Source organism: Muntiacus reevesi, chromosome 12, assembly GCF_963930625.1.
Source record: "Muntiacus reevesi chromosome 12, mMunRee1.1, whole genome shotgun sequence".
In the NCBI taxonomy this organism is placed as follows: Eukaryota; Metazoa; Chordata; class Mammalia; order Artiodactyla; family Cervidae; genus Muntiacus; species Muntiacus reevesi.
This window is the reverse complement of record NC_089260.1, coordinates 32089538-32116150: the sequence shown is the minus strand read 5'-3', so window position 1 is coordinate 32116150 and position 26613 is coordinate 32089538. Positions and strand designations below refer to the sequence as shown.

Sequence of the window (26613 nt, the reverse complement as noted above, 5' to 3'; positions counted from 1 at the left end):
TGTTTCCTCTTCCTAACCTTTCCTTTTTTGTAACTCCTGTCACTTGCCATTCTTGCCAGCTTTCCCTTCTTTGGGTTGTAGTTAAGGATACTCTTAATTAAAAGATTGTATCATTCAAGCTTTACACCCCATGAACTGTAGCCCACCAGGCTCCTCTGTTCCTGGAATTCTCCAGGCAGGAATACTGGAGTGGGTTGCCATGCCTTCCTCCAGGGGATCTTCCTGACCCAGGGATCAAACCCAGGTCTCTTGTGTTGCCATTGTTTGCCGTTGGAGCCACCAGGGAAGCCCCTTTCTTCTTAGAACATCTTTAATACGGGTTTTCTAATCCACTTGTCCTGACCCGTGAAGGTAGAGGAGTGGATCACCCCAGGAAGCAGTAGATGTCGCGTTAGAGGTGTTTGCTGTATTGACACTGAGTTGAGCTCCATCACGTGGGCGGGCAGCGTGCCCAGTCCGTGTTTTGTGGAGGGGACACTCTGCTGCCCAGTCACCTTCCCTTTTCCACTCCGGTTCTCAGTGTAGCTTGTAGAGGCACCTTTTGTGGAGTGGGGGAGGAAGCTTATTTCCTTCCTTCCGAAGAGTTACAAATGGAATCAGGAGATAGGAACTTATATAGTACAATGCAATTATATTGTTATATACACAGTAATAATAGAACACCCAAGATTACCTTTTCTCGAAATCTAATTTCTGTAGCTTGTCTCTTTCTTTATTGAATCTGTTCTTTATTGTACTGAATATAATTAGCTTATAGTTTTAGTATCTAAGAAGTATTTTTTTCCTTTTGTAATCCTTTTTCATGGTAGGTTGTTTTTTGATCATATTCATATTTGTACATGTGAATTATTTTTCATGAAGTTGATGTTACAAATTCATGGACTTTCTTGTCACATACACTACCTCTGATTCTCTTCCCCAGTTTCCTGATTTCTCTGTCCTCCCAAAATGCAGATGAAAATGGGGAATTTACTCAATACTTGGGGACCAAGTTAACCAAACCCAATTCTCAAAAACTTTCGACTCAGAAAAGTTCCATAGGTTCTAGATTATAAATAGCATTTCTGAATAATAGGTGACAGTGCAAACCTGCTGAACTCTTGAGGATATTCAGTAATCCTCAGAAGGCCTTTGCTTTTGTTGAGAAGGTTTTCATTTAATCCTCTTTACGACTTCACGAGGTTGATACTGATTTACTCTCATTTTGCAAGAGCAGACACCTCGGCTGAGATAATTTGTCATAGGTCACACAACTAATGTGTGTTAAATTTAGACAGTGTCTTATTGGGCTTGGGCTGCCATGGCAGAATACCATAGACTGGATGGTTTGAACAATAGGAATTTATTTTTCAGTTTCAGCTTTGAAAGTCCAAAATCAAGATGCTATCAGGGTTGGTGTCTAGTGAACACTGTCTCCTTGGGTTGTAGCCAGCTTCTCACTGTGTCTTCACACAGCCTCATTACTCAGTACTGCCCGTGGATGGAGAGGAAGGAAAGAAGCTCTAAGGTATCTCTTCTGTTAAGGGCACTTACTCCCTTATTGTGAAGCCTTCACTCCGATGACCTCAGCTAAAACCAGTTCCTTCCCAAAGGCCCTGTCCCTACATACCATCACACTGCAGCCTTTAACCTATACATTTTTGTAGGCCTTTAACCTACAAATTTGGGGTGGCCATAGTTCAGTCCATAGCAGACAATATTCAGACCAGGTTGGCTACTTCAGATTCTGAATAATCTTGTGCCGAATTCTCTGCCTCCACAGCTTAGCAGCTTTGGTATCCAGATTATTTGGTGACTCTGTTACATGTAATAAATTGGCCAGCAAAAGAAAACTCTATTGATACATGTGTATGTACTCCTTTAATACGACCCAGGTGACACAGTGGTAAAGAATCGCCTGCCAAGCAGGAAACGTGGGTTTGACCCCTGGGTCAGGAAGATGCCCTGGAGAAGGAAATGGCAACCCACTCCAGTATTCTTGCCTGGGAAATCCCATGGACAGAGGAGCCTGGTGGGCTACAGTCCGTGGGACTGCAGAGAGTCAGACACGACTGAGTGACGAAACAGCAGCAGCGACTCCTTTAACATATGTATTTTACACTTCTTTTGCTAAAAACCAAGGAAAATAAAGGTAGGAATAAATAAGAGAACAGAAATCATCTATGATCCCACACCCTGGAGAACTGTTGCCATTACCATTTCAGTGTATTTCTTTACCATTTCAGCATATTTCTTTCTAGTATTTCTCTTTAGGAGGAGGGAACAACTTTCACATGTGCTTTTTTGTATCTTTTCCTTTGGCCTCTCATGAGCAGTTTCCCAGTTAAAATTCTAGAAAACTTCTAAGTGAGTTTTGCCTTGGAGAAAACAGATTGAGAGCTACTAAGAAGGTAGAGTATTATATGAGCTGAGTATGGGAGAAGGTCGTCAAGATTGGTGACTCAGGACCTCTCAGGGAGGGAGAAAGCAGAATTAGTAGGTGTGTGGAGGGTGGGATTGATAAAAATCAGTGCATTACCTATGGAACTCCCCCTTGAAAATGCTTGTTACAAGCAAACAGTTGTCCAGACTGGAGGTATGTTTTTAAAACTGCCATCTTCAGATAGTTGGAAGTTGAAACCACTGTTTTCTAGGTGAGGAAGGTGCAGAGAGATAAATGCGTTATTTAACCAACAGCTCATATTGAAGGAGGGACTGTCTTTAAAGATCGTGTCACCATAGCTTCATCAAGCTCCCAGCACAGGTGATGCTCAGTGAATGGGTTCAGAATGAACAGTTTTGCTCCTGCACAGCAAACAATACTTCCAAAAAGGATCATTTGTTCTTTATTTAAAGTATTTAGTGCTCACTCCTGATGCATCCCAGTATGTTTTTTGAAAAGTAGTTCAGTAGGTGGTTGAACTACTACTAGTAGTTTGTTAGGTAGTTTCTTACAGGATGAAACTATTGATTTGATGGAACTGTTAATTCATGTCCGTAGCCCTTTCTTCTTTTCTTCCTCTGCTGTGCTTGTTCTTCTGTTGCTAAGTTGTACAAACTGTTTTCTGTTTTATGAAAATAATCATGAGACAGTCTCTCCTTGTTTTATTTTAAAAACCTAGATTTATTTTTAAAAGGTAAATCAGTTGTAATTGTTTTATTAGAAAAATGTTTTTGCGTCTCAAAAAGCTGCATAATAGTTTTTCTTTAAAACCCCACACGAAAATTTTATTTTAGGGTTAAGAACTAGAGAGAATCTACCTTGAGATCTTAGTTTTCTGCCTGCTTTGGATAATATAAATCACCATGTTTTCCGTTTTGCTTTGATTGCCAGTTGTTTGTCTAGTCACTAAGTCTGTCTGACTCTTTGCCACCCCATGAACTGTAGTCGGCAAGGCTTCTCTGTCTATGGGATTTCTTAGGCAAAAATACTGAAACAGAATGCCATTTCCTTCTCTGTTGATTGCCAGTGCTCAGAACTAAATTTGTGTATTTTAACCAGAATATCTGGTTTGCTTCACTTTGTTCAGGTCTCTGCCTCACCTTTAATTTCTACCTTCTTTAATTTTACTTTCCTTAGATATGATTTCACTGATTACATTTTAATGCAAGCTACTTCCTGTGCTTTATGAACATACTAAGATGGAGATACATCGATTTTTATCTGTGTACCTATCTGGGGCTTCCCTGGTGGCTTAGTGGTAAAGAATCCTCTTGGCAGTGCAGCAGACTCAGGTTTGATCTCTGGGTCAGGAAGATCCCCTAGAGAAGGAAATGATAACCCATTCCTGTATTCTTGCCTGGAGAATCCCATGGACAGAGGAGCCTGGCAGGTTGCAGTCCATGGGGTCACAAAAGACTCAGACACGACTTAGTAAGTAAATAGCAACATCTACCTATATATGTATAATTTTTTGATGATTGTGACCATTCCCTAGTACATTAACAACAATCACAATTTTGAAATATTTCTGTTAGCACCTCACTTTGTGTCAACATTAAATAAGTACATGGTATATATATCTGTAAATATGTTGGGGTGTTATTTGTTCTCATGAAAATAGCATGAAATATTTATTTTTCTAAATCCAGAGATTCTCATTTGGTCTTCTAACATTCTGTGCTCTGCATTGTAACAAGTCATATTCATAAGAGTATGAATGTGTTGTGTATATACATAGTATATTCTGTGAAGAATCCTGTTTATTTCATAGGCGACTTCTTCCCAGGTGGTGCTAGGGATAAAGAACCTGCCAGCTAGTGCAGGAGGCATAAGAGATGCAGGTTCGATCCCTGGGTTGGGAAGATCCTCTGGAGGAGGGCATGGCCACCCACTCTATACTGTTCTTGCCTGAAGAATCCCTATGGACAAATTCATAACTATATGAATTTGTTGCAGCATATACACAGTATTTTCTGTGAAGAATCCACTTTGTTTCATAGGATACTTCTTGAGTTACATTAAAACCTCTTTAAAAAGCCCTCTGGCTTCCAATAGTTTTCTAAGCTCTTGGCTGGTTTTAAAAGGTAGAGTAGCACACACATCCCCTTCCCCCCATTCCCAGATTGGCATACAGAAGAAATTACTTGTCAGAATTCATAAATACTTTAAAGAAGAAATTAAACCACTCAGGACAAACGAACAATTTAAAGGATATTTCTGGTAAGATTAAGAAAGTATTTTTGTTATTTCGTTTTAAATAGAATAGGTTCATGTGTGAGTAGAGTAGAATTTATATTGGACGCTTTATTGTGAGGACCTGAGCTTTTACCATAATTCTTAAGCAATCCCAGAGTGACCTTAATAACAGGTGTATTGACTGAGGGGGAAACAGATGAATACATAAATGCAGACTTGGTGAAGAGAGTATGGAAGTTTTAAAAAACGTGTCCTCCACCCAAAGTAGACTCTTATTTAATTCTTCTTTTCAGATGCACATTCTGTTTGCTTAAATCTACATCTGCTCCTAGCTTTGAACATTGCCTGAAACGTATGTGTGGCTTGGCAGAAAATCCGATATGAAGGGGAAAGCGCAGAGAAGTCGGGGTTGAGCCTTCACAGTTGATAACCTGTCCGCGCTCGCTGGGACCTGTGCTGCTGGGAGGGGGGCTTGTGATCATTTTCTTACAAGCCCTCCTTAGGACAGCCTAATGGTGGGACAGATAGGAAATTTTAATGTAGTCCATGTCCCTGTGACGCTTGTGGTAATCACCGATTTGCTTCAGAGTTGTGGGGTTTTGTTTGTTTGTTTGCCTTTAAAGCTGTTTGCATCTCTTGGCTGAGCTTAGTCTGTTTCCTTGCTGCACAGAGCATGTATACTACATCTGGTCTCTCTTTGTTCCTTTTCTTGATGTGTTTGTGCATCTTTGATCTGAGCCAGTGCTTGGTTACAAAGTAATCTTGGCAGAAGTTTCAAATACTAAAATAGAATGCAGTGTTTTAGGAGTTTGATTATATATTTGTGATAATTCTCAACTTTGACATTTAAAAATCCTTGACAGTAGTTTTATCACTTAAAATCTTACTGGTAGTCCTAAATTATTGGTTAATTTAGTGATCAAATATGCACACGGTGTGGTTTCTGAAAACTTAGAAATTGTGTGTTTCTGCTCTATCTCTCTTATGCTTTATTGACTCAGAAATCATTGTCTCCACTTTACTAATAAGAAGAAATGAGATCCTGTAAATGGGTGGTTGCCTGGCTTTAGAGTCAGAAAGTCTGAGGTCCAGTTGAGTCCTGCCCGTTCACAACCTGTGATACACAACTTTTCTAAAAAGATGTCAGTAATCGTGCTTGTCTCATTAGAGTCATCCTGAGGAATAAAGTCAAATACCGTGTGTAGACCTCTTAACAGGAAGTCCGCCTTAGTTAGTGCTCGCTGAGTGCTACTTCCTTCCTGGTGCTTGGCTCTCTCTGTTTTCTCCACACTGTGTCAGTGCATATGCACATTTTAAAGTATGGTTTTATTGTCTTTTTTTTAATGATTTAGATTTATTTGCTACAATATTAAGTAGTCAAATGACAGGTCCATTAAATTCTTTTTGTTTTAAAATTTAAATTAGATTATTCCTGGGTTCCTTAATTGTTCTCTAATGAGACATCTATAAGCTCTGCCCACTCCGCCTCCCCCCCACCCCCCGCCCCAAAATCTGCCAGACAGATCGTTTCAGACTATGTCTCAGCTTCAGTTTTCTTCTTTCACCTCATCCCCATCTGGCCAACAGTGGTAATTCCTTTTTCCTGTTTTTTTGGTGATAAATTGCATTCATGAGGGCTCACTTAAAATAATAAAATAGAGATGGTTTTTAAAATGAAGGTGAGAAATTGGAGGTGAAAAAAATACTGGTTGATTCTTCTGCTGAACTGAAAAGCTAAGCCACCATCCTTCCCGGTGGTCTTAAGGAGAACTCAAAGTCTTACTTGGTTGTTTGCCAGTGTGAATCCCAGCATAGCATTTAAATAGAAGACTGCATATTATTTTCAGTGTTTTCATATTTGGAGATAAAAATGAGGGAAAGCCCTACAAATGTGGTGGATTTTTGAAAGGAATAGTTAACTGTTGGGCAGCCTGCCTCAGTTGACAGTTTTAGCTCTAGGCAATTTAAAATTGCCTGTTTTGCAAAGGAGATATCTGGAAAAAGTGAATATGAATACACTGGTGCCAAACTGAACAGTTATCAGTATTGTAAACCATGCTGTCCTTTGCTTGAGAGGCTTAACCAATTAAGATGATTGTAGAGGTTGAAGAGATTTATAAAACTTCACCTCATTTTTATAACCTTCCAAGTTTTGTAGCACCACCTCAGTTGCGTCTAAGTGTAGTTTTTGTATTAGTAATTTGAGTTGGCTTAACAGTAACTTCCAGTTTGTCTTTGAAATTCATTTGCTATGCACTCTTTCTCCTCAGTTGGGAGGGTGTGTTTGCTTTTTAAATGAACAATGTTTAAAATGTTCTTTCATAAACTTCTCACTGCACAATTCTGAGCCTTTCTGTTGAGTATTATCATAAATTTTGAAGTATTTCCCTCTTCCAAAAGGTTTTTCCTTGCTATTCATCTTTGGGAAGTTCTCCAGAAATATTTAGCCATTAACTCAGAAGTGAGTGTCATTGGTTGAAGTTGCTGCCTGGGTTTCTGTTAAATCCGAGAACTTGAGAACAAAAATGAAAGTGTCTGTAACCCTGAACCAACTCGGCAAAGTTGCCAGTAAAGGCTTGTTTATTATTTCATTAATCTGCATTAACTCCACAGTAGGGAGCTGTGGCACTTTATATCAAGGAACTTTTGGTTTTCTTTTCCTTCTCCTGTATTTCTTTTTGCTGATTCTCTTCCTTCGGAGGTGTGAGGCAGTCCCTGGGTAGGAGGGAACCTGTCTCCCTGTGTAGTCACATCTTTTCTACCCCTCTTTTAAAACGCCAGTAGGGGGTTAGGGGGTTTTAAGTGAGGTTGGCTGGGAACGAGAAGGAAATAGCAGCAGTTTCCCCTCGCCAAAGCCTGTGGGCTGGGACACCCGTCCTCACAGTCCCTTCCAGTAACATGAGCCCCTCTCATCCCAGTTCATCCAGTGTCCTAGCTAAACTTGGTTTGTTGTTCATACCTCACCTACCCACCTCCAGTATCTCTCCCCTTCACCTCCAGCATAACTCCTGAGAGGCATCAGCAAAGCCACTAACGCAGTGGCATTTGCCTGGGAGATTAGACTCTGGAATGACCATTCCTTATTTCCCATCTGAAGTCTGCTGCTGTGTCACAACTCTCTTCCTTCTGTCAGAGGGATAAGTGGGTGTCAGCTGGTGTGGCAGCTCAGCTCTGTTGATTGGTGGGGGTGTTGGAAGCACAGTTTTGAGACAAGTTTAGCTTTTGTAGGGTTTGATTTTGTACTTTTTGAGAACCTGGGTTGGAGGAGGAGGGGAAAAACTGAGGAAGGAGCCAGTGGTCATGTCTTGTGTGGATGTTAGAACAAGAACACAGACCTAAAGACTGCAGAGATAAAAATTCACTTGGCTGTTTTTGAGTTGTCTCTTGCTTGCATATAGTAGGATAAATATGACTTCTTTAAAAATTTTTTAAATTAAATCAAAGTAACTTCTTTAAGCTTTGCTTCCCTGGTACCTCAGTGATAAAGAATGTATCTGTCAGTGCAGGAGACCCATTGGTTTGCTCAAACCCAAGGTTTGATCCTTGGGTTAGGAAGACCCCTGGAAAAGGAATGGCAACCCACTTCAGTATTCTTGCCTGGGAAATGCCATGGACAGAGGACCCTGGCAGGCTACAGTCCATGGGGTGGCAAAGAGTCAGACACAACTGAGTGACTGACCACCACTTCTTTAAACCGTGCATTTATCGGAGCCTCGTGTGTGTAGTTCCAGCGAGGACTGCACCCCAGGGTCACTTTGGAGCTCTGGACCCCTAGCCTCACCTTTTCAGGGATCATTGGCAGTCTTTTTAGATCCTTTCTTTCCCTGTGATACCTTCAAGAAGACATTCATTTTTTTTAAGTGTTTTTTAATTTAAAAAATGAGTGGTTTAAAGTCTAAACCAAGATGAAGAATGACCTGTAACTTCACATGTTTTTTGTGTAATAGTGAAATTTCAGTTCATTGTAGATTTTTCAAGACCAGTTTTATTAACTCCTCTGTCATTGCTCTTAACCCTTAAATTTGTATTTTCATCATATGAAAGCTCTTGTGACCTTAAAAATAAAGTTTTATTATAATGGTAAATCCATAAGGCAACAGGCTTCACTCATATCTCTTAGTCCCTTTTCTAGCTGAATACTTCATTTTCCTTCTTATCCTTATTCAGGGAGCTTTGAGGTAGGTAAGACTGTATATGAAGAAGGAATCTTGATGTTTGCTACCAATTGTAAAATGTTTTACTTCATGCTTCCTGAAAATGCTATTATAAAATCTGTTGTATTCAGGCTTTTTGACTTATTAGTAAGATTAAAGAATATTTCTTAGAGATATGCATTTTTATTTTAATTATTAATGCCTGCTAGGGACCTGGCTTTAGTTTATAGAAAAATCATTATTTACAAGTAGCATATCCAGTGAGCAGTGTGGAGTCACAGCATTTTGACTGGGATGAGCTCTCAGATCTTTTTGGAGATGGGAAAACAGCATCGGAGAAGGACAGCAAGATGCCCCATGAGAGAAATCCCAGCGCCGACATGAGAACCTAGATTGCTAGATTCCAAGTCTTTTTTTTACTACTATTTCAAGTTGGTGGAATCTGACTTGTGCTTGTTTTATAACTAAATTGTACACTGACAGATGTCTAAGAAGGACCTGTTTTTAAAAGCTCACCCTATACAATCGTGTTTGCACTGCCAGTTGCTTGTAATTGCTTCCTATCTCCACTTTCCTATCCCTTTAAAATAAATACTAAATTTAGTTCTGGCTCCTGTTTTACTGGTAATATTAGAGTTTTTCATTCATAAATTACATTTGATTAAATTTTACTAGCGAAATCAGTGATTTTATTTTAGGAGAGTTGTGAAATTTTAAAACAGAGATCATAGTAGTGGTCCTATCCCAGTTTTATGTGGTTGATAGAAATCTCTTAACTGGCTAGGAAGGGGATCTCTTATATGCTTGAGAGTGAAAAAATTAAGAGAAGAGATAATTGACACAGGATCACCATATTAATTTTATACTGCTTCTTCTTGAGACCATCATGTTGTATATAAAAAGAAAATTTCAAAAAGCATTTAATTCTGAGTAGTTGATGAGTTGGCTGCCATCTTTTATCATGAAAAATATAACTTTCTTTGGGATAAGCAGATTTATAATTTTTTTACCTAGTAACAGGTGTTGAAAAGGCTGTGTCCATCTGAGGAACGTTCTTTTATACTCTTTGATCCTGAATTTTGTTTGGTGTGTAAAACCATAGCTCTGTGGCCAAGGAAATGACATTTAACCCACTTTTGCTAAAACCTGATTAAAAATGAAATGGTTGGATTTTGAGTTAAACAAGTATGTCTGAGTGCATTTATTATACAGAAATAGCTTGAATATTACACTAACTATAAAATTTTCTCCAGTTTTACATATTTGCTACTCATTATTGGGCTATATTGCTTTTTAAAATATATTATTTATTGTACTGTCAATTTGCACCGATTTTCCTGGTAATATGGCTTTGAGTTAATAATGTATGTTATAGTCATTATCAATAAAAGTTAATCCAACTGTTCGGTTCCATACATGGTGATTAGCATATGACTTATCTAATAAATAATATTGATTACTTAACATAAAGGAACTCCCAGACAAGAAAAAAATTCTTTTTAAAATTTAGCACATGCAGCAGGGGGCACCAGACGAAGGCAAAAATGAATTCTTATATTTTTAATCAGCTGCAGCTTGTGTCCTGTTCATAGTTAAATCATGTGGTAGTTAACTGTTTCCCCGTTTTAGTTTTCTTGATGGTTTTAACTTCTCCGTTCTAAAAGCTTTGTTGAAGACGCTGATAACTACTCTCAACTTATTCATTCAAACAAAACTTCTTACAGCCAATTTAGTAATTTATAGATTTCTTATTAAAAGAGACCACATTTAATAAATAATTACTTGTTTGCAATAAAGCTTATTATTATTATTGTTAATATTACTATTACTATTATTACTATTATACTGTAATAATATATTGTTACTAATATACTATACTATTATTACTATTAATATTATTATCATTTTTAATACTGTTTCTACAAAATGTTTTTTGGTTAATGAGAAAAGGAATGCCCTAATGTTTTGAAAGCTTTATTTGTTTGCTTTATGTGTAAAGTGAATTAATTTAAAAATCTGGAAAAATGTTCCCTTTAGATAAGAAATAGCTGTATAGAAATTTGTTTCCAAAAGGCTTGTTTTTTCATATGGGTGATGTCATTAGACAGTTGTTCTTTTGTCCCCTTGTGCCCATCATCTAGTCCAGTATCAGATGGAGATGATGCGGAGCCTTCGCCATGTGAACATCGACCACCTCCACGTGGGCTGGTACCAGTCCACATACTACGGCTCATTCGTCACCCGGGCCCTTCTGGATTCTCAGTTCAGTTACCAGCATGCCATTGAAGAGTCTGTCGTTCTCATTTATGGTTAGTAGGAGTTTCCTTTATTATTCTTTTCTTCCCTTAATATTATTGCTACTACTATTTTTGCTTTCTGTCTTTTTGCCTCTAAGAGCAGCCTGGCAGGCCTTCCCAAGTAAATACCAACCCTGTTTCTGCAGCAGCCTCAGCAGCAGCTAAGTCTAGACAGGGTTTCCTTCTTTCTGTTTATTTTTCTTGCTATCAGAGCCCTGATGTGTACATTTTGGAATGCTGGAGTAGCTGCTTCATTTTTATTCCTCCATCTCCCCTCCCTCATTTGAAGGGGCTGGTGGAACTAGACCAGATGTCTAACAAACCCCGATTGCTAGAGTGTCTGGCTCTGTACGTGACTGACCAATCATAACACAGTGTGCCAAGTTTTTTTTTTTATACCTCTGACAGCAGCGTACAAAACCTGGACTGTTTCTCAGCACAAAGATTTTTTTCTTTTCAGCCTATTTAATGGTGTTTCCTCAAGCTCTCCAGACCAGATGTTCTGTGCTGTATCAGAACTGTAGGCAATTTAACAGCTTTATAGCCTTCCCCCTCCCCAAACACTCACAGTTTGCCATATCTGGCAGACTTGCATATAGTTTCCAGCTGAGAAGTAAATGTAACGTCCTGAGTATCTGTCAGAAAAAATACTAATGAATACGATCAATCTTATGAGCTGCCCCCAAATTGTTTCAGTATGTTAACAATTGGATTACAGTAAAGAACAAGTTGTTAAAGTGTACTTATATTGGCTGGAAACATTGCATCATCAGACCTTGATGAATTTTCCACTTGTTTCAATCTATTTTGGTTTTCATTTTATCACCTATTGCTAAAAGTTTCACTGTGTTAAGTTTCAGGCAACATGAATGTTAACACAGGTTTTAGGCGAATATTGGCATGCCGGAGCCGTTATCATGCAGCAAGTGCTAAGCTCCCTTACACTTGGAGTGTTTAAGCAGTTAGTTTTGACAAAATTAGTTTCTCTAAAACTAAAAAGACACTTGTGATTGCACCTTGACTTTAGTGGTTTTCTTTTTAGAATTTGCTTTAACTAAAAATTGTGAACAGTGATTATTAGGATGGGTAAATTGTTTGCACGGCCATTCATTTAAATTAGGGGCAAAGGAAATACACAAGTGCATCCAGTGAGTTTTCATATTTAATATTCATTAGTATTTCGTTTTAATTATGCAAGATGTATATAAGATGTATGGAACATATGCTGTATTTAATTTTTGTCAACATTGCTGGTTCCAGCTGAGTAGATTTGAAAATAACTATATTTTGTATCTTATATTTATACTTTCAGGAGGAAGTTATTCTGCCTAGTATAAGTAGGGTGATAGTTTTTTGCCTTTTCACTTACCGTTTGCTATATTGCTTTGAATCTGCTTCAGATTGTGCTCTGATCTTCATTTATTTTTATTTTATTCTTCGTTTATGTTTATTTTGATCTTCATTTTGCCAAGATTGTACAATAATTAACAGAACATGCTCAGAACCAGTGTCATTTGAGCACTGGTAGTGACAAAGTTCTTAGTAATTTCTTTCTCTTTTCTTTATTTGAGATCCCATAAAAACTGCCCAAGGGTCTCTCTCACTAAAGGCATACAGACTGACTCCTAAATTGATGGAAGTTTGTAAAGAAAAGGATTTTTCTCCTGAAGCGTAAGTGTTTGGGGGCCTATAAGGCATATGTTAAGGACTGGGTATTTTTCTTTTAAGATACTAGTTTGCCACATGCATTGAGTCCTCGGTGGTGGTGCGGTGATGCTTCTGCCGTGTGGACGGTGGAAGTGTCTGCATGGCTGAGTGCCCCTTGATCTCTCCCTTTCCATTTTAAACTGGAATGTCTCATCTGTTGTTCTCACCATGGGTGAATGCAGCTAGAGTGAGAATTAATTAGCTACTGGATTTGAAGAAATACATGATTAAATAAAAGGAGATGGGATGAGTGTTCAGCGGCTGTCAGGTTGTAAGCTCTGTGTTAGAACAGTTATGAGCCGTTTGTCTTATTTTCTGACTTCCTGTTTCTTTGTGGGGGACGGGGTGTGGAAAGATACAATGTCTTAAGGGTTTAGTAAGGAGTGTTGCTTTTGGGAAATTTTATGGGTGACAGGAATGCAGAGAACTAACTATTAAAGCTGTTTTGCGATCCTGCATGATGGCACTGGGATATTTACATTAAAATTTTTTTAAATTCAGAATTCTTTCATTTTCTGTTAATTATAGGAATATGTATTTCTTAATAAATTAAACTTAGTGGCTTTGACTTCATTTGGGACAGACAGTTCATGACTAATTTCCCATTTGGCTCCTAAAGAAATTAAGATACAAAGAATTTTAAAAGAAAGTCTAACTCATGAACATCTCCTGGGTATGGTAATTATAATTAAACTGTGAGAAGTTGCATTCTTGCTGTGTTTTCAACCATTGTGTGTGGAATAGCCTGTGAGTGTCCTTCTCGTTGTTAATCTCTTGAGTTCAGTTGGTTTTTAAAGTGAACTTTCCAAGAATGAGAGTATTTCTCTTTTCTAGCTGTTTATTTTAAATATTTTAGATATAGATTATATAGCATAATTTCTTACGACATTTGCATTTTTTAGTATGTGAAATTTCAAAGATACCTGATTATGAAGAAAGAATTGTTTCTTTGGCTAAGAGTTTTATTTTCTGGTCTTATAGCTCCAACTCAGATCATTTTCTGAATTGTTCAAATTACTCAACTTGTGCTTGATTCTGTAAATCTCTAGTTTCTCTCCCTCTTTTAAAGATTGCTAATGAAACAAACAAAAACTCTGAAGAGGGCCTGTAATTAGGAAGAATGTAAAATGTATGAAATAGTCACTTTAACACTTACTTCTGACCACCAGACTATAAAGTATTTTTAACATGCTTTGCAGATTGAAAAAGGGAAATATCACCTTTGAGCACATGTTTGAAGAAGTGCCCATTGTAATTAAAAATTCACATCTGATCAACGTTCTAATGTGGGAGCTAGAGAAGAAGTCAGCTGTAGCAGACAAACATGAATTGCTCAGTCTTGCTAGCAGGTAAGCAACCCTGTCTCATGAAAAGTCCCTTTTTTTAAAAAATCAGTTTATGCAAAAGATTTTTAACTTTGACTTTATCTGTGAAACAAGGGGGGGTGGGGAATGACTTAAACATTTGGGAGGTTCTTAAGACATAGTAACAGCACGTAGTCTTGTGCAGCTCTGCTCAAATCCCAGGAAGAACACCATGAAAGTGAAAGTGTTAGTCTCTTAATTGTGTCGAACTCTTGGCGACCCCATGGACTGTAACCCCCAGGCTCCTCAGTCCATGGGATTCTCCAGGCAAGAATACTGGAGTGGGTTGCCATGCCTTCCTCCAGGGAATCTTCCCGACTCAGGGATTGAACCCAGGTCTCTGGCATTGCAGGCATACTCTTTACTGTTTGAGTCACGAGGGAAGTCCGGAAGAGCACCATGGTTATTGATAAAGTGAGATGAGGCTTGAATACTAATTACCTCTTGTCATTATAGGAACCTCAGCTGCCTTGCTGTGTCATTTTTGCTTTGAGATGGTAAATGCCCATGGAGGAGGGGTTTTTGATGTGGCTCGGCCTTATTTATTGTACACTGACATTAGAGGCTATGGTATTAATGTCTGGATACTTAATAATGCTTAGGAGAAAACCAGAAATGCTTGTTTGTTTTACTGTGCCACTCACCATTGTTCAGATGTAGACTCTGTTTAGCAGTAAACTTTCCACTTGAATTTTCAACCAGAATTAGAATTTTCTGAACCTGACACTGGCTTTTGCTCTCTTAGACAGTGGTGACATAATTTGCCCCATCCTGACTGCCTTAGCTATCTAGTTGCTAAGATACTATTTATTATATTGGTAAAATGCTGACTGAGGTGTGCCTAAACAGGGTATTTCCTTTATGGAATTAATGTTTCATTTCCCCTCATTTATTGCTTTTAACAGAAATATGAACAGAGTCAAGTGTGTGTGTGTGTGTGTGTATATATATATATAGCTCCTCCTAAATGCTCTTTAAGCTTGTTGCTAGTGATTGTTCTTTGTGGTGGGAGGAAGCTAACAGCAGGTAGGTGTAGTAAACTATGAATATGCAGTTGCTGAATGGCTGAGAAAAACAAGATGTGTTTTCTTGAAGCAACCAGCTTGGAACAGAAGCTCAGGTATTCATCAGATTTTTAGTTACACCACATAGAAGCTTTACAAAAGAATATACAGGCTTTGTGCTTCTTCATTGTAAGACAAGTGGGGATAAACCTGAAGGACCAGTGTACCCAGTGCTCTTGTCCATGCACCAGGACGGGGGGCTGTGGTTGAAGAACCACCTTCCATTGCATGAACTCATCACAGAGACCATTAGAAAGTCTTTACAGGGGAAGGAGATGGAAACTGGATGGTAAACGGAGTGCTAGGTAATACAGCCAGGTTGCAAGGCTCATTTGGCACTAAAGAGTGTACTGTTTGACTGCAAACATACATTCATAATAGTCCTTTAATTTGTCTCTTTTAGAAGGTCATATTTTTCTTCATGGCTTTCACAAACACACTCGGCACACCTGTATTTAAAGCACTGAGCTAAGAACCTTTTTCAACATGCAAGGTTACAATTTTATGTATTAAGTATATAGTTATATAATTTAAATTTACTATGTGAAAGCTTTTGCTTATATAATTTATGTCTTCACCTTTTCCCAAGCTTCCTTTATTGATCATACAATACAAATACAGCCCTTCTCTGCTTTCCCATTACCGGTGAGCTGGTCTGCAATGTCTGTCCATCCAAAGCAGCATTTATAGTAGCCAAGAAACTGTTCCTAGTTCACCATAGCAACTAAGATCAGGACAAATATTTATTTCATTATAGTTTTTATCTTCTGTATTTTATGTGAAATAGGAAAAGGCCTTTGCTTTCCATGTGAAACTGTTTTAAAGGGTAAATTGGTGTTCCTTTGGGGAGAAAAAAAGAAGCAACCTTGAAGCTGTGCTTATATTAATGGACTGCTACATTGACCCGAATTGATAATACTAATTTAAAATACTGAAATAAATGTAACCTTCATGCCTCTCAAATTTTAATTTCTAACATTAGTAGTACAATGATGTTAATCATCATTTGGCATACAATTTTTTTTCTAAGAAACTGCCTCAGAAATCATTATGAAGTAGCTCCTTAAACATTTCGCTTGGTCTTGCTTTTCACAACCCATATGTGTGTATCAGTTTTTTTATTTACCTGATAAATTTGCTCTATGCTATGAATAAAACATATACTACATTCCCTTTCATTTGAAAAATTCTGATTCTTAATTTTATTAGATGGAAGTTTTGGTATGGTTATTTCATAACAGCCTTGATTAATTTTTAAAAATGTGTTACACAAGCCTTCAGTTTTTCACACATGGAAAAAAAATCTGTTTTTATTTCCTCTTTAAAAAAATAAACTAAGTGTGGGCATCATACCTGAAGGATAATAAGGACAAATGGACACTGCAGCCAGAGCAAGCTTATCACTGTGCGTCTTGGTTCACATCTGTTTAAGTTATCTGTTTCCAATTCTTTGTTTCCTGGGCAATAAAAGAAAAGACTATATTATTGAAACTCTGAACAGTAACTCTGTTTCAGTATTCTGGTTGCACTGGTACTGAAAAGATCCCCATAAAGTTGCTCTTGGTAATGTACCTGATTCCCTGTGAACGTTATCTGTGAAACAGTTCTGTGTTATTGTTATTTCCTTTTGCCCTTCAAGACCTGAACTGTGCAGATATTCAAGTATTTCTTGCTGGTTAGATTTCTGAAGAGCATTATGGTAATAGAATGTTATGAAATGTTGACAGTCCACGTACCTGTGCTTGTTCTCTTCCACGTTTGTAACATACACCTATATAACACGTGACCTTAGTACTTTACATGAAGACAGTTTTTGGTGGTGAGGGGAGCTCTATTCTGGTAGTACCTTTCGCAGTCAGACTCCCGGATACAAGATCTGGAAACAAATACTAGATCTTTCTCTGCAGTGGCAGTAATTCTCCTCAGTGACTTTTTCCTGTGTCTCTGTTCTCCTCCATCACCCAGCCAAGGATTGGGGCTGACCTTTCCCTTCTCTGAATTTCTTTGCACTTCAGGATATAAATGACTTACTTAGTAAATAATCCTGTAGTGAATTACAGTATTTCATACAGTTTTGGGGCCTCAGTTCTTTCACTGGTGAATGTGAGAGTTCAGGGTCTCCATGAGGTCTCATCCAGTCTCTCTTTTTCTGCACCCTTTTTCGTGAGTTATCTCCTGTTCCTCTCTGTACTGGTTCTTTTCTGTTACATTTGTTGACTGGCTTTCCCCATTTAAAAAAAAAAAGTTTTGTTTTTTTAATGCTCGAATGTTGAGAAAAATTGAAAGAATGATAAATCATACAATAAACATGCCTAAACTTTTACTTTGCACCTTTACCTTTGCGCCCACTCTCTTTGTAGACATAAATGGGTTTCTCCCCTGAACCATTTGAAAGTAAATTGCAGACCTGATACTTAACCTATAAATACTTGAATGTGCATCTCCTAAGAATAAGTAAGGACATTTAAACTTAAGTTCCAGAAAGAACATCTTTTGACCTTATATCAGTTTATCCATTTCCTTTCACCATTTACTCCATCTTTTCCTTTTTTTCTTTACAAACTTTTTAATAGGATTTTTCTGCATGTCGCTGTCTGTATTTACTCATTTCCCACTTATCCTAAACACTCAGTGTTCCATCTATTCTGTGACAAGAGTTTTTGCTCAAGCCACACATTATCACGATATTACTGGATATGGTAGACTCTTAAGCATTTAATGTGTTGATAATAGCTTCTTCCTGAAATATTTTGAGTCTAGGATTCTACTGCTGAGTTACTTGTCATTCTCCACAGTCAGCCTTCCTCTGCTCATCCGTAAATATGTGTTCCTTGGGGTCTGTCTTCTTATATGTGATTCCTGGGGTGATCTCATCTACATCCTTGTCCTTGGCTACCTTTGGTCAGGGCCTCATTTCTTTTCCTGATTACTTTCACAGTTTCTTAATTTCCTGCTTCTGACCTTTTCCTCTTTCATTGCAGTTATCTTGCTAAAACTAAAATGTATGATCACATTACTCCTTTGCTTAGAATTTTTGGCAGAGTCCCCTTTGTCCTTGGAATAGAATCCGGACTTCTAGCCCTAGCGTCCAGGAGTCTTTGCTATGTGACTCTTTGCCTCTTCAGGTTCATTGCTCTCTTTTTTTCCCTATCTTGCCCTTTTTCCGAGCTTCTGATGTACTGAGTTACTTGTCACTCTGCAGATGTGTCAGACTTTTCATGCAGTGTCTCTGAACAGGCTTCCTATACACAGTATCTGAAGTGTCCCTCCCCATGTTCCTTGTCTTCAACTCCCATCTCCAACTCCTTCAAAAACTCAAAATTCAGCTTCATATAATCTGGAGAGTCTTCACCTGATCCTACCAAACTATATTTTATGCTTCTCTTCTGTTATAGTCTACCACCGCTGTCTTGTGCTTCTCTTTTTGTGTTCCTTTCTTCTAATGTTCTTTCTTCTAGAATGTTTTGAGTGTGACTGGGAAAGTCAGTATATACTCAGTAATGTATGTTGAAAGAATGCATGTGAGAGGACTCAGTATTGTTAAATTTCAGAAGTTATTTGGAAAGCAGTGTCAATAATCAGCCGATCTGGACATTTGATGAGATATTGGGAAAAAAAATATTTTTATTCCTCAACTTGCACTATCAGCTCAAATTATAGATGAATTAAAATCAACCTGTTAAGAAATTGGAAGAAAAGAGTGAATACTTAATCTGATTTGCAAAGAAGAAGAAATGTCTGGAAGTTAAAGCTGACTCACAAAATTATAATAAGATAAATATGAAATAAGATTTAATTTGCAAAAACACTTGATTTTTAGGTTAAGTCATTAGGCCAAGCTACTATATTGAGTTAAGGTAGGTAGTGCCAGACCTAGAATTAAAAGATTAATTTACACACACCCACAGAGACCAGATCTATGCTCTTTCTACTATTTAAGATCAGTCAAAACTTTTTTTTTTTTTTTTTTTTTTTTTAGGTTACAGATGGAATCCATATAGAATTCATGTTTCAGCTGGGTTTAGTTTTACTCATTCCCAGGATTCCCATTCTGTTTCTTCCTCAGTCTCTTTTCCCTCTAAGTGCTGTAACCAACCACTCAGCTGCTCAGGCCAGGAAACTGGGAGTCACCCTTGATTCCTCTCTCAGTTCTGCCCATTTTCCTCCATGCTAACTGCCACTGGGCTAGTCCATGCCACTACTGCTACTGTCTAATACCACAGTAGATGCTGTGTGTGTGTATGCAGTTTTAAAAGTAGAGATAAAATTCACAGAAAATGAAGGCACCATTTTAACCATTTTTAAGAAATACATTTTAGTATATTTGCAGTATTGTGCAGTCAATACCAATTCTCATCCTCCATCCCCTTGTAGTCACTTGTTACTTTCTGTCTCCGTGGATTTGCCTCTTCTGGACATTTCATATAGATAGAACCATATTATAAGTGGCCTTTTGTGTCTGGTTTCTTTCACTTAGTGTAATGCCTTTAAGTTTCATTCATGGATAAATACTTCATTCTCTTTATGATGCAGTAGTATTCCATCATATGGATGTATCACAATTTATTTATCCTTTTCTTTTTTTGTTCCCACTTTCTGGCTGTTTTGAATAATGCCGGTATTAACATACATGTACAAGGTTTTGTACGAACATGATTTTTCAGTTCTTTTGAGTGTGTGTACACACACACACACACCCAGGAATAGAATTTCTGGATCATGTAACAACTTTGTGTTTAACTCTTCGAGGTACCACCAAACTTATTTCCACAGTGGCAGCACCGTTTTACATTCTCACAACAAATGTATGAGCATTCTAATTTTTCTTCATTCTTTCTAGCACTTCCATCCGTTCAGTTCAGTCTCTCAGTCATGTCCGACTCTTCGCGACCACATGAACTACAGCACACCAGGCCTCCCTGTCCATCACCAACTCCGGGAGTTTACTCAAACTCAGGTCCATTGAGTCGGTGATGCCGTCTAACCATCTCATCCTCTGTTGTCTCCTTCTCCTCCCACCTTCAGTCTTTCCCAGCATCAGGGTCTTTTCCAATGAGTCAGTTCTTTGCATCAGGTGGACAACATTGGAGTTTTAGCTTCAGCATCATTCCTTCCAATGAATATTCAGGACTGATTTCCTTTAAGATGGACTGGTTAGATCTCCTTGCAGTCCAAGGAACTCTCAAGAGTCTTCTCCAATACCACAGTTCAAAAGATCAATTCTTTGGTGCTCAACTTTCTTTATAGTCCAACTCTCACATCCATACATGACTACTAGAAAAACCAGAGCTTTGACTAGATGGACCTTTGTTGGCAAAATAATGTCTCTGCTTTTTAATATGCTGTCTAGGTTGGTCATAACTTTTCTTCCAAGGAGTAAGCGTCTTTTAATTTCATGGCTGCAGTCACCATCTGCAGTGGTTTTGGAGCCCAGAAAAATAAAGTCTGACACTTTCCTTTGTTTACCATCTATTTGCCATGAAGTGATGAGGGCAGGAGGAGAAGGGGACGACAGAGGATGAGATGGCTGGATGGCATCACCAACTCAATGGACATGAGTTTGAGTAAACTCCGGGAGTTGGTGATGGACTGGGAGGCCTGGCGTGCTGCGATTCATGGGGTCGCAAAGAGTCGGACACAACTGAGCGACTGAACTGAACTGATGGGACCAGATGCCGTGATCTTAGTTTTCTGACTTTCTACCATCTTCTGGTTTCTACTCTCTGGTGTATTCTCTGCATAGCAGCCAGGGTGGCCATTTTAAAATTTAAGGCAGAACCTGTCACAAGGGTACTGTTCATGTTAGAGTCACAGGGTCTCATTCTCACTGACTGTGATTTTGAAGTGTTGCGTGGCCCGCCCGCAGTACCTCATTCGTGCTTGCCTGCCCTCCTTAACCTGTCTCTGTGCTCCTCCCATGCCAGGCCTCCATAGTGTAAATCAGCCTGGTTGCTGCCCGTCTCAGGCCTTCAGCACCTGTGCTTTCTTCCACCTAGAATACTTTTTCCATGGCTGATGCCTTCTAGTCCTTTGCTTTCAACCTGTCATCTTTTAAAAGAAATATTCTGACCATACTATCTAAGTGTCCATCTCATCTCTTCCCTTCTTCCTGTCACCTGTAAGCTAGTGAAGACCAAGACTAGGAATGTCTCATTCACTGTTGTCTCCTTATTTGCTAATAACACTGAGGCTGGAACATAATAGTCATTTAGTAGATAGCCTTTTGGAATGAATGAATGAATCCTGTTTGTCAGCTAGTTATTTTCAGATTACATCTATGTGTAGTGAGCCTTACCATGGTAGGAGATGGTTGCAGGAGGAAATCAGTGAATATGATGGGCGTTGTACAAACCGTTAGCATCACTTTATAAGAAGATTTTGGTAAGTAAGCTACAGCAGAAATTCCTGGAGAGGAAAAGATGAAAAATGACTGTATTCCAGATTCTAGGAAGGGCAGAGGGAAAGGAGCCCTCTTCATCTGGCCTTGCAGAATAAATGCTGCTGGTACTCTCTCAGAACCTGCTGGGTAGAGAAAGCGCGTGCCAGAAGTCTCAAGTCTCTGCCTGGTTCTTCCTTTCTGTGACTTCTGATCGGAATGTCTGGAGCACGTTTGGGGAGGGCCGTGGTGGGGATGAGGAAGTGCACTCAGGAGTCCTGAGCTTAGATTAAACTTGGTTGTTCTAAAAGTACACATTTTAGATAACCCTGCTAGATATGTTTAACTGTTTACTGCTCTGACGTGTGTATATGCTCTGACAGGAAGAAACTGAACTATTTCAAGTACGGTTGTAGTTACAGTTGTGGGTTTGATACAGAAAGTTTAGTGACATGCTGATTCACATTCTTTCCTCCACCCTTGCTTTCTGGTATGTGTGTGCTTTTTTTTTTTAAGCAAATGGCAGATCAACTTAATATCTCTAAACTGCTTAGAGCAGTGGCAGAGCTTTAACTTTAAAAGTTTGACATGTCAGTATCTGTACTTTATATTTCAGCAATCACTTGGGGAAGACACTGCAGTTGCTGATGGACAGAGTGGATGAGATGAGCCAAGATATAGTTAAATATAACACATACATGAGGAACACAAGTAAACAGCAGCAGCAGAAACATCAGGTTCGTATTTGGGAAAATTCAGCTAACATAGAATTCATTTCTAAGTGTGATGCTTCAAGAGTCATCTTCAAAATTATCTAAATTAATAAATCATGGTATCTGTACAGAACTCTATCATATTTTTAAAGATTATTCTTTATATAGTATGTTCCTAATAGATTATTTGCAAGTTGTACTTAAAAGTAGCTGTCTTGAAGAGAGCTAGTATTTTAAGTTCAGATGGTAGTGCCAAGGTTATGCAAATACGGGCTACATTTATTGAGAAAATCAGGCAGAGAGATTCTGGAGGGTCACAGCTCATTTCTTTACTAACTATAATTGGTCTACTAGTGGCTTACTGCAGTACAGTTAGCAATCTTCAGTTCATTTAAAAAACTGAGCAATTGTGATTAAGAGCAAGTAATTTTGATAGGAAATAATAGACCAACTGCTGTGAAATAGATAGTATAATACAGAAGGAGCCCTGGGATTACCTGGATGTAATACACACATCCATACTGCTCTGGCCAATCATATTTTTCTTTGTCAATGTTGCCTGAAGGCCACATGATTGATTCTCACAGTTCGTGGAATACTGTTTTGGACTATACTGCCCCAGAATATTCTTAGCATTTGGTTCATGGATGGTTGATTCCAGAATGTACATCCATGTGAGTGTTTGATTAGTCTGTTCATTACAATGTACTTTAGGTGTGTAACTATAGAATTCTAAGCACAACTAAGTGGTTCTGGGAGTATTTTATTTAAAAATTAATTTCAGTGTTCATATATTTAAAATATATTGTTTCAGCATACATAAAATATTTAAAAGCACATTTATGTCTATAAAATACCTTTTATTTTTAACTGAAAAGATGGTGATGAAGATGGTAATGGTGAATGTCTCTGGGGAGAGTAAAACCATCTTGATCCTTTCTCCTACTGGCCCTTCCTATAGTTTAGACTCAGCTGGAAGATCAAGTTGAGAATCTGTCACCCGTGAGACAGTTGATTCTGGGAACCAATTTTAAGAGTTTTTTTTTGAATTCTAATATGTCATAAATTTTTACACTTGACATTTGTTCTTAGCACCATTCATAACCCTTTTTAGATTTGTCTAACTTCTATTCTCATGCCTCATAGTAAATAGAAATCTTCGCAAGGCAAGTTACTTCCCTTCTTTAGGAATCTAAGAACTTAAAATTTTTACTCGCCTACCCTGGTTTCCCATTTCCTGACCTTTAAGGCTGTGCATGGGCTATTACTCCCTTTGCTGTTTTAGGCAGTTCACAGCTATTAGCATCTTGACTGTAATTAGAACTGTAAGTTTATAGTTGGTCTATATCTTTAGATATACTCCCACGTTTTTTGCGTTGAATCATAGAATCCAGAGTTTGAAAGTTTTTGAAGCGTTATCTGAGCTAATATTCATTCTCAGTTGTGGTGCTAAAGCACAGATGATTATCTGCTGTTAAGAATAATAATAGTATTTACTATTATAATAATAGTATGTTACTACAGTGATGTTATAATAGTAACATCATCAATATTATTGTTCTTTTGGTCAGTAGAGATAAAGTTGAAAAAATTCTGCACTGTGGTTATTTCATTACCTAGCTCTATAAGTTGGGATGAATCGTACTTGTCATGCTGTTATTACCCCGTTGTCATAAATGATCAAGTTCCTTCCTTTTTTCTCACTCATCTTGAGCTTTGCCTTTGAAGCCCCCTCACGTAACCAGTTTTGCTTTTCCAAATCATTAGTTAGAGTAGACTCTTAGAACTCAGAATGACACTAGAGTTTATAACAAAGTTTTCTTTGACCATTGCGACCGTCACCATATTTAGCCTCTTAGAGGCAAGGATTAGGAAGGGTTGCGTTTATAAAACCGAGATTAGAATTCAAAGCAGTGGGATTTTTGCTGATCGCATAAGTGAAGGAGGTCTTATTTTTCTCCTTGGGTAGAGAATAGTAACCCAGCCATCCCCCGTCTGAATTTTAGTATCAGCAGCGTCGCCAGCAGGAGAACATGCAGCGCCAGAGCCGAGGAGAACCCCCACTCCCTGAGGAGGATCTGTCCAAACTCTTCAAACCACACCAGCCCCCTGCCAGGATGGATTCTCTGCTCATTGCAGGTACTGCTGGCCCGTGCAGAGCATGGCTGGTTTTCTTTATTCTTTAGGAAGCAGACGGGTGGGAGGCTCACTAACAGCAAGATAGTGTTTCAAATGGTTGAATGATGAACTTGAATCTGGCACCTGTAATTTCTGAAATTTAAGGATTTGTCAGTCTTTGTTATTTCTTAGATCCTTTCAGTGCTCCACTCGGTGTTCATCTTAACACTTCTGAGGTGGGATTATATAAACTTTCTAAAATGAGAAAGTTTTTATTGTGGATCATCTAACATGGAAACCAGGAAAAAGTGTTTATCATCTCATAATGGAAAAGATCGTGTAGTTGGAACCCCTTTCTTTTGGTGCTCTAGCTTCATTGAGCCTGGCCTGAATGTGGGTGTCTGATATGAATTGTAGTTTTTGACTTGAAGAAGCATCTCCTTTACTTTGACTCATCTTGTAGCAACATGAGTGTGACTCTGGATGGAGTTTCTCAGGGGATACCCAACGTTTAACTCTGCCTTAAGGGAGTGAGGCCGTGTGTCCTGTACCGGGGCCTGATGTTGAGTATATAACATTCATGCTCATACTCAGCTGTAATAGCTTATTTCTGTGTAAATGTGGTTGAATACTGTTTGTTTCAGTCACCCAGTTGTCCAAGAGGTTTGTTAGTGTGAAAATCCAACTCAAAGAAAAGCTGATCCTCTACAGTTTCTCATTTCTGTTGACATATTTTTAGAACAGGAGAAAATTCCAAATTCCTTAAAGCTTTCTGGTACATGTCTAAATTAAATTTGGGAAACTGAGACACATTTCTTACCTAAGGTCCAGTTTAAGCAAATTTGTATTTCTTACACTTTTAAGAAATGTGTAGTTGTCCCATCAGATCACTCGTTTGAGGACTCGGGCAGTAATGGGGCCCTCCCCTCACGTGGACGCCCCACTCTGGCTCTGTCTTGGCTCTGGGGGTGCAGCAGGAGGCTGTTAATATTTCCAGAGCATGGGCTGAAAACTCCTGTAGTTCTTAACATCTGGGGCAGGGGGGTGTGGTTAGTTTACTGTTCTTTGGTTGGTGTCTCCTTTCCACCTGACTGAGAAGAGCTAGAGCTGTTTTCTCACTTCTCTTAGTTCCAGTGTTGGTCTGATCTGCACTGTCAGTACATTTTGATTGACAACTAACATGTGCTAGTAACTGCTGATTATCTTTTAAAAAGTTGTTGTTTTTCTTCATTCTCCGTGTAACCAAGAGTGGAAGATAGTTTATCTTCAAAATAACTGACATTGTTTATTATCCCTTATGAATAAATGGAATTCTTAACTCTTAAAACAATTTTTATTGATGTATAGTTGCTGTACAATATTATGTAAGTAACAGGTGTGCAATCTAGTGATTCAGTTTTGTAAGTTTATACTCCATTTATAGTTATTATAAAATATTGGCTATATCCCTGTGTTGTATAACCTTGTAGCTTATTTTATACCTAATAGTTTGTACCTCTTATTCCCCTACCTCTGTATTACCCCTCCCCTCTTCCCTCTCTCCACTGATAACCCCTAGTATGTTCTCTGTATCTTTGAGTCTGCTTCTTTTTTGTTATTGATTCAAAACATAATAAAATTCTGATGATTCTGTATTATCCTGAGTTTATCATGTGACTGGTATTCTAGGTCATTTTGCAATTTGTGCAACATTATGACTCTTTCTCACTTTCCCGAATGCACAGGCCAGATTAACACTTACTGCCAGAACATCAAGGAGTTCACTGCCCAGAATTTAGGCAAACTCTTCATGGCCCAGGCTCTTCAAGAATACAACAACTAAGAAGAGGATGTTTCCAGAAAAGGACGTTAACATAGACTCTTGAGATCACACTGGGGCAACTCTCAGAAGAAGCACATTTGAATATTGGAAAGTCTTTCTAGCAATTAATAAAATATAAATAAACCAATCTTGACTGCTTGCTCATTTGGTTTTAGACTATATATATATATAATATTTAGCTTCTTATTTTTGTTTTGCTTGTACCTGTGTATTTCGAAGATAAAGCAGGCTCGACCAAAAGTTTCACCAGTTCACACCTACAGGCTCCGTTCCGTCACATTTGTTACCTTTTCGGTGCCACATTTCAACCACCCAGCCTTGTGCTGCTTGTCCTGACTCCTGACCTCGAGGCCCTGGCACCTACTGTGAATTCTAGGACT

The 26613-nt window shown here is 38.4% G+C and overlaps 1 protein-coding gene across 1 annotated transcript in view; it reads left to right on the top strand.

Moving 5' to 3' along the window:
* Nucleotides 1-26360, top strand: part of EIF3H (eukaryotic translation initiation factor 3 subunit H) — a 92997-nt gene extending 66637 nt beyond the window's left edge. Inside the window, exons 3-8 of the mRNA XM_065903159.1 lie at nucleotides 10914-11081; nucleotides 12641-12740; nucleotides 13976-14125; nucleotides 22197-22317; nucleotides 24300-24432; nucleotides 26136-26360. Of these exons, the coding sequence (XP_065759231.1) occupies nucleotides 10914-11081; nucleotides 12641-12740; nucleotides 13976-14125; nucleotides 22197-22317; nucleotides 24300-24432; nucleotides 26136-26233 (770 nt within the window). The 3' untranslated portion in view covers nucleotides 26234-26360. The remainder of the gene's footprint in view (nucleotides 1-10913; nucleotides 11082-12640; nucleotides 12741-13975; nucleotides 14126-22196; nucleotides 22318-24299; nucleotides 24433-26135) is intronic.
* Nucleotides 26361-26613: the final 253 nt, after the last annotated feature.